This window comes from Saccopteryx bilineata, chromosome X (assembly GCF_036850765.1).
Source record: "Saccopteryx bilineata isolate mSacBil1 chromosome X, mSacBil1_pri_phased_curated, whole genome shotgun sequence".
Taxonomy (NCBI): Eukaryota; Metazoa; Chordata; class Mammalia; order Chiroptera; family Emballonuridae; genus Saccopteryx; species Saccopteryx bilineata.
Genome location: NC_089502.1, coordinates 132,456,410 through 132,469,528, shown reverse-complemented (window position 1 = coordinate 132,469,528; position 13,119 = coordinate 132,456,410). Strand labels below are relative to the sequence as shown.

The window sequence follows — 13,119 nt, the reverse complement described above, 5'->3', positions numbered from 1 at the left end:
CTGAGACGCCCAGGTCATGAGGGCCCACCCTGAAAAAGTAGGCAGTACTATCCCTGAGCAACCCCTCCCCAAATTCTAAAGTGCCGGCCACGTTCTGATAGGAAGGAGATTGGGATCCCCCATCTCTCTGCTGAGCCCTGATCCCTCATGCCAAGAGCCAGACACAAGCTTCCAGCTGAAATGATCTTCCATGCAGGGCCAGAAGCAAGCCTATTTTGAAAACACAGTAGGTGTAGCTTTAAAAAAGGTCTGCTCCTTCCAAGTAGGGAAGCTGCAGCTGGTATTTTGACAGTGTTCAGACTGGGTATGGAAGCGTTTTACAAAGTCTATTTGTAAATGCCTTTCATTGTATTTATAGACTCTTACAACAATGGTAATGAGTTTCAGTTCTGAAAAATAACAGAATCTCTGAAGTTCTCCAGAGCACGTGTTTGGAGCAGCTGATGCCCAATGAGCCTGTGGCCCTCAGTGGCCCTTGTTCTTCCCCAGTATGCTCAACACACGGATACCATCTTCTAAGAAGAATGCTACTAAATTCAACAAAAAAGAAAAGAAAGCCCATTTTTTGGTTATTTACTAGCTCCTTTGAGGGTTTTTTGTACCGTGAGTTTCTCTGCCCACAGCTATTAAATAAAAGGAGAAAATACAAGAAAGCAGGCATATCACTGAAATATCAGAACAAGGTTGCCCTTACTTCTCATTTTTAAATAAAAATAATGTTATTTTCTTATGGTTTTCTCAGCAGTTTTAGTTATGGACACTTAAAACACAGGAGTTGGACAGGCAGCTAGCAGCTGAGAGTCTGCCTGCTTTACTGGACAGGAAACTTAAACCGCAGAGAAGTGGACTAGCACAATGATACCCAGCAAGATGAAGTGGAACCTATGACCCTGTAGAAATAACAGTGGTAACTGATAACTGATGGCCTACCATCTCCCAGGCACAAGAATGGCCCCTTTCATCCATTATTCAGTAACCATAACCACCCCATAAGGTATCTACTCTGCTTCAGGGACAAAGAGACAAAGAGCCCTTCAGAGAAGGGTTGGGTGTCCTTGCCCTGGGAGTGCTGTTGACCCCTCCAGGGGCCACCCCAGCTGCAAAAAGCCTCCTCAGTCAAGAGAACACTCTTTCCTGGGTGGACTACAACCCATGCTATAAAAGTTTTGGCCATTCCAGTCCAATACAGGACAACTTGGAGGGACAATTTGAGCCCCAAAGTGCCCTGTGGCATTGGCTGAGACTTTGGTGAGCCAGTACCGCAACCTGATGTCTCTCTCTGCCCAGTGCTGCTTTCTTCTTCCTCTGTGAGCACTGAACCTTAAAACATACCTCACATACTAAATGCTGCCTCAGAGTCTTTCCTGGAGAACCATACGCGTGATGCCCTTATTTTCATTTTATAGATCAGGAAGCGGAGGCTCAGTAGGATTAAGTCATTTGCTGACAAAAGTAGTTATAAAAGTAGTAAGGTGGTGAGGTCTGTCTTTGAACCCACCGACTTTGACTCCAGAGCCTAAGCTTTGGACCATTTCTCAAAGCTGCTTCACTCGACCTCCTAGTCATGGGGCTGGAGAATCATCAAGGACGCCAGGCAGCCTGTCATCGCAGCTCACTGCCAGCTGGGGAAATAGCCTTTGCTCTCTGAGTTAGAAAGTACTAGTAATAAACAGAAATCACACACCTGACCCATCTTGAGGGCCTGCTCTTCCCACTTAGACTTGAGACATAAGATCGTGTATGTGCACAGTTGGAAATGTGGAAGGTGCGCCATGCGCATCCCTTGAGAACATGAGCTCAGTCAGTGGCATGGCCCAATTTAGCCCAAGTTGGGACAGTTAAGCCAAGACATGTGGCCTGGAAAAGGTGTTGGAGTGCACAGGAAGCCAAGGCAAGGAAACAAGTAAATAAATAAATTAGCATCATTAACAGCAGCAACAAAAACCACCAAAAAGACCCCACAGCCCTTCTGGAGGTGCGGGGGCATGAAGGGAAAAAGAATGAACACACCGATTCCCACCCAACAAAAAGATCCCAAATCCAGACGATGACTCCTTTTGGCAGTCCTCTCTCCCTGCCATCAGATCTATTACTATAATGTAAATGTTTGGGCTTTCACTGCCTAAAAATTGTTACAAGGAGGAAAAATCTGGGAAGAGAAGGGAAGGAAAAAAATAGAAGAGCCCCACCCCCTGTGCTCAGGAAGCCACTGAAGTGCACATTGTGAATCCTATATTTTCCTCCACCTTTCACCCCATCCGGGGGGTTGGCAACTCACATGAACGATGGCAGATGTGAAATGTGACAATCTTAGAGAAATGACTGAGTTACCCTGTCCCTTTCTTGCTCCAACTCCACAACCTTGTTTACATCACCCTCATCTAATATCAAGCCACCAGTTCCTCTACTTCACTTCCCTTGTCCTGGTCCAATTGCACACCGGGGGTGAGAGGCCGATGGACGGCAATGCTTCTCTCCTGCTTTCCTGGCTGCGTACTCATCATATCTCAGACTTCGGCTCTGACTACTAAAACTGAATGCAGATTACCCAGTTTGGGCTCCCATTTTATTACGGACAACGGTCCTGTCCTTCAAGGGTGTGAGTTATAAGCCCAAGGCCGTGCACCTAATCAGTGGTAGGGCTGAAACCAGTTAGAAGCTTCCTGATGCCCTGTCCTGTGTTTGCCTCCACACTTCGGATGACAATAATTAAAATGAGCATCCACATGCACATGTTTTATGTTTCTAGAGGTTCTTTTTCTCCCTTAAATAAACAACCATCAGAGGGCTCCATCCATCTGTAGAGGTAGCAGATGTGAGGCCTCCTTCGGAGGCGTTCTGTACTGGGAAGCTCCTGCCCTGGGAGACTGAATCCTTCCATCACGAAAAGACAAAACCGTGGCAGCAGTAATCCCAGTTTCCTTCACTCTTCATCAGGAGGGAGGGCAGGAGACTCCTTCCCTTTCCCCAGAAATGCAGGCCCAAAGGTCCCGCTGGTATTTGTGGAGTCCCAGTATACCCACCTGGTGGTCAAGCGTGTCCCGGGAATTACAGACACTTTGGGCTGTGCACTTCCCATTTCGATATGGGGCAGCCTGAGCCAGGCCAGGGGCACAAGGAGCAGGAACCAGAGTGGTTTTCCTGGCTGCCCTCCCCTTGCACTGAGTCCTTGTTTGGACGAGCACAAACAAGCGCAGCTATTTATAGTTGGTGAAGACATGTTGGAAGGTGACGGGACACTGCCCACTCAATTCCCCTCCAAACTTCTGTTCTTTGTGCAGACTCTGCAAGCATGTGGAGAAACAAGCCTCACTCCAGAGTTCCTCCAGGGCATGACAAACCCAAAGCACCCAAAGGCAAATGGATGATGACATCTGTAGCCCTCATCAACGAACCCACAGCTGGGCATGTCAGAGGGGCAAGGAGCTTTAAAGATGTCTGGAGGTGGGGAAGTCTGAGAAAAGTTTGTGCGGTCACCACTGAGAGGAAGACTGTTCAAAGAATTCGGCCGCGGGGAAAACACTCTATGAACCAGCTAGCACTGTGCCTGTGTGAGGTGCCGCCATGTCCTGCTGTTTCCTCGCCCGATTCTGACCATCACTGGCAGGAAAACCAATGGGCTTCAGTCTGGACTGGGGCTAATGCTTGTTTCTCCTGTTGGTTCTTGCTGCACAGGATAAAATTCATTCTCAGTATGATGAGTGGAAAGAAGAGAGAAGGTTAGACACACAAGTGAACTGAGACACACAAATAATGCAGACACTCATACAATGTGACGAGGTAATTGCCCTGTGGGATTCCTATGCTCTAGAATTCAACTGTCTTCCCTCAGACCCCGCCTTCCCCGAGTCCCAACTCCCCTGGCTGTCTGGCTGCCTCTGAGGGAGGCTGCTTGGGCTTATGCCCCCTCCAGACCTCCTGAGGTGCCGTCTGAGAGGGTCCCATTTCCTTACTGCCGTGCAGCTGCTGACTGTGACCGCTTGCCACCAGGCAGTAACCCCTCGCCCACCAGAGCCGCTCACTGAGCTCTTTCAAGGAAGGAAAAGAAGCAAGTGTGGATTTGCTAAGTGCCAGGAAAGGAACCAGGGACCTGAGACACAGTGGCTTGTTTAAATCCGTATATCTGGTCAAGGTAGCCCTCACTGTGCCATTATGCAGAAACAAAAACTGAGACCTGGGGAAGTGTGCACCTTGCTCAACATCAGAGGGTAACTAAGTAGAGACTAAGGTTGTACCTCCGGTGAGCCGGGCTGCAAAGCAATGGGTGGGCAGGAACAATGTTTGGCCTGGTTACCATAGTTACCTACCTACCTAGAAGAGGGTCTGGTCAAATGTAGGCACCTGATGAATATCTGAAACAAATGAATGACACCACACACACACACACACACAGACACACACACACACACGTACATATGCAGACACACACACACAATCTTCTTTCATCACTAAATTCATAACTAAGCACCCATTTTCCATAACTAAGTTTCTCACAAGATGAGTCTACACATGCTTGACCGCCAACTCATTCTCTCTTCAATGCACCCCAAGTCTGTCTCCTGCACTCAACAACTGTGTAGAAACCACTTGACTGGGATCAGTGAGGGCCAACTAGTGACCAAAGCCTGTGGACACCTGTTGGTCAAATAAGTTTGTAAATATGATATATATGTTTGCTCACTTATAGTTTGCATTGGGTGTGGGGGACAGGCTGTAAGCAGGCAGGGTCGTTAGAGCCTAAGGCTTAGTTTTAAGACTAAGCTTTTCCCCACACCCTTGACTGTTGCATGATGTGGGGTGGTGCACTCTCATGAGGAATCCCATTATGTCTCAGATAAATGACTTTGTATCAGAGACTTCCTTGTTTGTATATTGGATTAAAGGTTTTGATTTCTACACTATAAAATGGGGCAGACCGGGAGCTTGCTCTCTCTCAGTTCCTGAGATTAGCATTAGAGAGGAGAGTAGAGAAAGGGTACGTGGAGGAGGCCAGAAGAAGCAGCCAAGATGGCGGAGTGCTGAAGGAGAAGCCAGTTTGTGCAGAGTTTGTGCAGAGAGAATGAGATGGGGAACAGAGGTGAATAAGGCTGGTGAGGTAGAAAACTTTGATTCTAGGAAACTTGGATAAGTCACTGGCTTTGGGAGCCCTGAATGGAAAGGGAAGTGTTTTCCCACTGTGTGTGTATTTCTTGCCTGCCGGGTGCAAGCTAGGATTAAAGGTAATGACCCACCAGTTCTTGGCTCTGTTGTTTCATTTGTTTCATTACCATCTGTCCAAATCAAATTCGAACCTTCATGGGCCAGGCGGCTGTGAGGGTGGCTGTGGCTACTGGCTTTACAGCGCCTTTCAGTCTTTCTTGGCGCTCATTATGTGGGTGGTTCTCACAGCATGGTCAGCCAACCAGCAGCAGCAGCAGCACTGGGAGCTTGCTAGAAATGCGAATTCTCTAGCCTTAACCCAGCCCGACTGAACTACAAACTCGGGGGAGCAGCAATCTATGTTTAAGCAAGCTGCAGGTGATTTCAGTGCACACTCAAACTGTGAGACCCACGGATCAGGAGTAGCTAGCTCCACATTTCCTTCTAACTTCCATGACATCACACTTCACCCACCTTTCAACGGCTCCTAGTTTTTCCTCCACCTGATAAATAACAATTTTCCACAAGGCTGTCTTTAGTCTCTCCCTTTCTCCATAATCTTCTGGAGTGATCATAGCCATTCTATGCTTGTAAGTACCATCTGTGAGCCAACAACACCCACCTATGTCATTTCAAGCCAAGATGTCTCTCTTGAATTCTACAAAGGTATGTCTTCGTGCCAGATTGTAGGAAAGAAGGGAAATACACATCACACTTAGGACTTTGAAAAGACATTTGGAATACTTGAGTAATCCAAACTCAAAATGACGGCCTGAACATCCAAGTGCACATTTTACCCACCTACTTAGGGGATATGTGCATGCACTCTAGCTATCTTTCTCTTCCTATTTCTTTAATTAATTGATTGATTCCATTTATACCTAATAAGAGCAGAGGTCTTTTTTTCATGTTTTCGTTTGGTAGGCAAGGAGGCCAGACACCTCACAGAGAGATCAGGACCTGGAAGCTTATTTTCTGCTAAATTGTAACCCCAGGGGCTTGAACAGCCCAGATGCCTGTGTAAATCTAAAGAAAAATTAACTTCCATGTGGATAAGTTGGTCTCAACAGAGACATCTGCCCTTCCCTAAGCACTTAGTTGATGTTTGGCATATAAATGTTTACTTAATCTTTGCCTCAAGCTAAAATGTCTCCGAGCTCAACATTCACTTATCTCCCAAGGTTTCCCTGAAAGCCAGGGCTCCATCTTTATTACAAGTAAAGACTGCAACTCCACGGCCCCTACCCACTGGGTCCTGTGCTCTAGTTCTCTCAGTGTAGCCTCAGGCCTCTCACAGGAAAAGTACTTGGGTGTGTTAAACATTTAAAGTAATACATCATGTTTAAGCGGCACATGTCTGGGAAGTCACTAGGCTTTCTGCCCACAGCTTGGTTCTCAAGACCCATTTGAGAACCCCCCTCCAACACATGCTTGCACACCTGCAGTCAGTGGATAGTGTCCTCTCCCGGAGCACACTGACATCTGAGAGGACCCTGGTTTCTAGAACACCAACCTCACCTCACCTTAGATCCTGCCATCTTTTTGAGCCTATAAAAGCCAGTGGGTCATCTACCCCCAAGGACAGCCCCGCCTTCAGACCTACTTCGCCTTTGAACTTGTGAGCACCAACCTCCACTTTCTGATCATCATCTCCTGTACCTCTGGCCATTGACTTCCCCCATTCCATCTTTGCTCACCTCACTTCCTCCTTCAGCTGTTCAACTTCCCTTCCATCCTAGACCCCTATCTATCATTCAGGCCCCTAGATGCCAGCCCTCCCTGTCCCCCGCCCTGCCAGTCACTTGCCCCTCTCGGAGAGCAGGGGCTGCTCCCTGCTTTAGCAGACAATGGGAAAAGCTCATCCTTTCCTATTCCAGCTTCCCTACAATTTGGGAAGAAAAAGAAAAATAGTATTCCAACTTGGGGTGCCTGTGTTTGTGAGATGAACAAACCTGTTGCTGTCCAGCCAGCCTGCTCCCACTACTTCCCCTATCAGGCTGATTTTCTTCTGAAGGCACACGTGCCTGCTCTGCCCTTCGCGTTTCTGGCTTGCTGTCTCCCGCTGCATGCAATCACTAGGGCTCAAAGCCTTCTCTTCCTGCCAGTATTTCCTTGGATCTCCCTCCCTCCCTCCCTCCCTCCCTCCCTCCCTCCCTCCCTCCCTCCCTCCCTCCCTCCCTTCCTTTCCTCCCTCCCTCCCTCCCTTCCTTCTCCTTCCTTCCTCCCTCCCTCCCTTCCTTCCTTCCTTCCTTCCTTCCTTCCTTCCTTCCTTCCTTCCTTCCTTCCTTCTTTTCTTTCTCTCTCTCTCTTTCTCTCCCTCTTTCTCTCTCTCCCTCCCTCCCTCTTTCTTTTCTTTTCTTTTCTTTTCTTTCTTTCTTTCTTTTTTTTCTTTCCTCTTTTCTTTTCTTTTCTTTTCTTTTCTTTTCTTTTCTTTTCTTTTCTTTTCTTATTTGGACCCTTCTCCCAGGTTTCAGGACCTCTTCTCAGAGAAATTTCTGAACACATATTTATTTAGTTTATAATACAGATTATTAGACATAGAACATCACATGCCCATGTGTTTATGTATATAAACACACATACAAAAGGTTTAGGTATATTCTGTGACTTGAAATATATTTATGATCAAATATCGAGACAAGTGAGTACGCTCCATGCTTTTGAGCCTCCATTTCCTCAAGTGTGAAAATGGGGTAGACAGAATGCTCTTTGCACCACAAGCACCTTAGTTACATGGTGAGCTGTACAAGACGAGCAGGTACTGTTTTGCCTAGTATAAAATAATAACCAAGGCCCTGGCCGGCTGGCTCAGTGGTAGAGCGTCGGCCTGGCGTGCAGAGGTCCCAGGTTCAATTCCCAGCCAGGGCACACAGGAGAAGCGCCCATCTGCTTCTCCACCCCTCCCCCTCTCCTTCCTCTCTGTCTCTCTCTTTCCCTTCCGCAGCGAGGCTCCATTGGAGCAAAGATGGCCCGGGCACTGGGGATGGCTCCTTGGCCTCTGCCCCAGGCGCTAGAGTGGCTCTGGTCGCAACAGAGCGACACCCTGGAGGGGCTGAGCATCGCCCCCTGGTGGGCAGAGCGTCACCCCCTGGTGGGCGTGCCAGGTGGATCCTGGTCGGGTGCATGCGGGAGTCTGTCTGACTGTCTCTCCCCATTTCCAGCTTCAGAAAAATACAAAAAAAATTATAATAATAACCAAGGTGTCCCCAAGGCACAGACTTTCAAACAAAGGAGGCACTTATGATCTAAGAGAAAGTTCTATTAGCAGTCAGTTTTTACAATCAATTCTAGTATTAAATATTTTTTGAAAAGTATTTTTTCCTGTTAAAATTCCATCTTAACTTCTTAGCAACTGGAAGAACATGCTCACCACGTGAGTATGTTAGTGGTGTGCTTCCACTGTCTCCGAATGGACAGAGTGCACACTGGTGGCCTCCACTTCCCTAGACACGATTCCTGAGAACTGGTCTGCAATGCTCGAGCTCCACCATTACTAAGGTCCAAAACAGTGCTTTGCACACAGTAGGTCCTCAATACTATTTCATTACATGAATGCATCTAGAAATGATTCCCCTCTTCCTAAACATATGTATTCCTTTTTTAAAAAGATATAAGTTCCTGTTTAAATAGAAAGAAATCGATCTCTTCTGGAAGCCACATTTGGCAGCAAGCTTACTGGCTGGTGAGAGGAAGTACAGGCCCAGACTGCAGCTGGAGAGAACTGCCTGGTTCTTAATAATATCATATGCCCATGGGTTCAGTCGTCTATCCATCAATCTGTCCAGTCAGGTAAGTCCTTGTGATGACATGGGTTCACAGAGCAGAGAATACCCACTCTCTGGAGAACCACGGACACAAAACTCTTTGAATGATGTTAACATTAACTATACAAATTCATAAACCATTTTGTGTTGGTTGTCTAATGTAACTGCCTAGCAGGAAATATGAAGTGCATGAAGTACTGAAAAACAATAAGCTGTTCTTAGATTTCTCTTTTAAAAAATTGTGTAGAAATCCATGGTGCACTAACTTAGAATATAAAAGACACACATGCTACAGAGCCGGCTCAGAGGAGGGAAAGGAGGCCAGGATGGGCAAAGTGAACAAGATGTGAGCACTGGCACCTCCTCCCTCTTAGGAATCATGGCATTCAACAAGTGTGTTAAATGAGCCACTACCAAACGCTCAACCCTGTAAAGCATGTAGAAATGACAAAACACACTCTTGATCTGCTTGAAATCTGGTAAAGGAGTCCGGGGGTGTGAACATCCCAAGTGACACAGCATGTGGCCCCACATTAGGCTAAACACAGAAGTTGGGCATTTAAAGAAGAGACCATAAGAGATAAGGGAAGGATCTCAGAAGGGGGGCATGCTATCTGGGGAGCACTGACAGGTGCATGGGACGCAGCCAGGGAAGGAGGGAAGTACTGTAAAGCACTTGGGGCGTCACCTGGGAGTGCATTAGAATGTCAATTCCCAGGACTGATCCAGACCTACCAAGTCAGCAACCGTGATGGTACGTCCCAGTGATCTGAACACATTCTTTGGGTGATTCTGATGCACGCAAAGTTGGAGAACCACTGAGTTAGGGCACGCACTGTCCTTCCTTCAACTGGTTGAGCAATTGGCTAAAGTAGGTACTGGCTCCCCAAATGCTCCCAGTCTTGCCTTAATTATCAGGGAGAAACCTGGAGCTTTCCTCCCCCTCTTCCCTTTCTGCAAACCAGTACCCTGGGGACTGGGCAGCCACAGGGGGAGTGGGAGGCCAGGGGCTTCTCAGATGCCACACACAACGTGAAGAAGAGTGACATTACATTTCCCACTGGCTTCTGGACAAACTCCTTCCATGCATCCTCCTCAGTGATTTGTACTTCTAATGGACAACTGGATATTGGGAGGGCTGGAGGCAGAGAAGAGCTAAGTGGGGGGGGGGGGGAACGAGGCCCCTGTGAGTCCAGAGGGTGGCAGTTATTATTCACTTCCTTCCCCCTTGTGTGCAGGTCTAATTGTTGGCTCACAAAGCCTGCAACTATCCCTTAATGAGACGACTGAGAGTAACCTTCAAAGGCAAAGAAACCATTGAAATTACACTTCTTTTCAGATAAAATCTTTAGAAAGCACAGCAGGGATATTCTGGAAATTGTTATTGACTTAATCGAAATGTCTGTTGTTCCTGGAAGACTAACAGAACAAAAGCCGAGTGTGGCTTCTGTTCTCCGTTCACGTACCACAAAATGCTTTGCCTCTTTGCTGCTCCACGCTCCCTGTTCGTGTAGCTCATATTCTCTTTAGAACCACATGGGCTTTCATGACCATTTCCATCTGAAGTCTGAGCTTCTGGGCCAACCATGCTATTGAAGTGGCCCTTGCTGAGGTCATCGAGGCTCTCAAGTGGTCCCGTTGTGCGCATGTGCAAACTGCCTTCTGCTGTCAGTCAGCAGAAGGGGGCGCAAAATTTACAGGCCTGAACAACTAACTCAACAGCAATCCTGGTCCCATCAGTGTTCCCCAGGGATCATCACAAATGCTGCATGATCTCACTTAAATGTGGCATCAAGAGTAGTCATACTCACAGAGGCAGACAGAATGGTCATACTCACAGAGACAGTCACTGGCAGTGGCTGGGAGGAAGGGGAACAGGGATTTACTGTTTAAGGGGTACAGAGTTTAAGTTCTGAAACATGAAAATATTTCTGTGGATGAATGGTAGTGATGGTTGCACAACATGAACATACTTAATCTCATTGAACTGTATACTTAAAAATCCTTACAGTGATAAATTTTGTTGTGTGTATTTTATCAGTAAACAAGATATTTTGTTTTGCTGCAATACACTCAGTTTGATCCGCAATAATAAAAATGACAGTGAAAGTAACAACTTACAGGCATGGGATTACATACTTAGGAAGTACCTCGTTCTACCCTTTTAGGTGCATTCTCTTATCATCCTCAATTTACAGATAAAGAAAGAGAGATGAGAGGAGCAGGGACCTGCTGAGGCTCACACTCCTCCTATGAGGGGGGGCAAGCCTGCCTGATTCTAACACCAGGGCACTGAAGCCCTGTGAGACTCTCACTGTGAAAACGTAGCTCAAAAACCAGAACTCTGGTGACTGTGTGTTGATAGGTACAGGCAAAGACTTCCAGGCCACTGGCTTGTGCTGGTATATTACCACCAACGTGTATATCCTACAAGCAATGGTAGAAAGTTCTGGCAATAAACTTGTGGGTTGTATACACTTCCTTGTGGAGTGATGGGTAGCTCAGGTCTGGAAGGCACAATGTCCCATTCTGATTCCACATTACTAACATGAATCCAGCCAGCCAGTGAACAAATTTGAGTTTTGCCAGGCATATCTTAGGAGGCACACCTGAACAAAGTATGTTCCCCGCCTTCGATGACCTCCTAGTTCAGAGAAATGTACACAAAGACAATATTTGTCATGCCGGGTCCTGGGTTCCACAACAGGGCTGTGCTGTCAAGGCAGAGGGAGGGGGTGTGGAAGGAAGCACCACAGAGAAGGGCGGACGGAGCTGCCACTGAGATGTGTGCACCTGAGGCCAGCAGGGTGTCCAGGGGATGAGGGGTGGGCGTGGCACGTGCATTTCCAGTCTGAAGGGCCATTGGCCTTGTTCTAATAAAGCACAGGGGAAATTCCTGCCTGTGAGCTGGGCCTAGATGCTGGATACCCAATCCCGATCTGCTAATCCCGAAACCCATGCTTCTGCTCCCAGCCTTGCACCCACTTCTGCCCGAGCACCAGACCAAGGACAGAAGTGGCAGAGTCCTCAACAGCTTTGTTAGAGGGTGGGAGGGCAGCCTTCCCCACCCTCACCCCTTAACCGGACACACTCAAGGCCCTTCTCCTGTGTCCATAGGCCACCCCTCGCCCACTCCTATGCCCACCCCAGGGGCGAGAGCACAGCAGTACCTGGTGTGGGTCAGGGGACCCACTGGTCGTTCGGGTCTCCTTGGGGGCAGTGCGCCTGGTCGGCTGAGAGAATTGGTCTTGGGTGGCCGTGGCTTTTTTGGTGGTATGGCAGGAACGGAAGGCTTCTGTAAATCCAGTTTTGGCTCTCTCTCTGGCCTTTCTTTAAGTCGTTGTTTTAAAAAGCATAAAGAAGACAGACAGATGTAGTGTAAGTGCCAGTACTTAGGTGCAGCTAGCTTATATCATGCTTAAAAAATCACCAATGCCATTTGTAAAAGTGAAGTTGGACATTAGAGCATCTTTCATTCTTTGTCACATCAGAAGAAGCCCTATAGAGCCATACTGTACTGTTTGTCTTTGCTTACGCTGGTCCCTCTGCCTGGAGGGCTACAGTTGGCAAACTTCTATTCATCCTTCATTAGGCCTACTTATCATACCTGGCTGGAACATGATGTCATGATGTCCCTATCTCAACAGCTGGACCCACTCGCAAAAGCAGACTTAACTTCTTCACCTGAGCCATGGAGGGTAGCCCTGTATAAACAGGCTCCAGTTGGACACTTGCTGAGTATCAGCATACTGGGCACAGCCTGGAGGCTGCTAGCCCCAAGGCAGGACCCATTCTGGTCATTTCTCTAGAACCCTGCATGGCACCTGGTACATAGCAGGTGCTCAGTAAATGGTTGACAAGTCTGGTAAATGACCTGCAGGACCTGCTGAGTGTGGGGAGGAGAAAGGTCTGTAGAGGGCCACGAGCCAATAATGAGGGGAGTGCTTCAGAGAATGAGAACTAGTTTTGCATTCTTTCTGTGCATTTTGAACTTGGAAGGTAAACTGGGGCTTCACAGGTATGCGGTTCCCAAAGGCTTCGGGGGTCAAGCTATTAAAATGAAGTTAACGCCAGATCTTGTGGTCCAACCGGGCAGCGTTCAGTGACAGCTTCATTTTACTCTGTCCCCAATTAGCCTTGCCCTGTTCATGGCATAGGCAAGTATACACATTCTTCTTTATAAAGACAGAACTTCAGAGAGTTGCCTATCTATCGG

At 47.6% G+C, this 13,119-nt stretch overlaps 1 protein-coding gene across 8 annotated transcripts in view; it reads right to left on the bottom strand.

Moving 5' to 3' along the window:
• SH3KBP1 (SH3 domain containing kinase binding protein 1) overlaps nucleotides 1-13,119 on the bottom strand; it is a 467,100-nt gene that overhangs the window by 39,928 nt on the left and 414,053 nt on the right. For all 8 annotated transcript variants that reach the window (XM_066248853.1, XM_066248849.1, XM_066248852.1 and 5 more), the window contains one exon: nucleotides 12,074-12,233. In XM_066248853.1, the coding sequence (XP_066104950.1) occupies nucleotides 12,074-12,233 (160 nt within the window). The remainder of the gene's footprint in view (nucleotides 1-12,073; nucleotides 12,234-13,119) is intronic.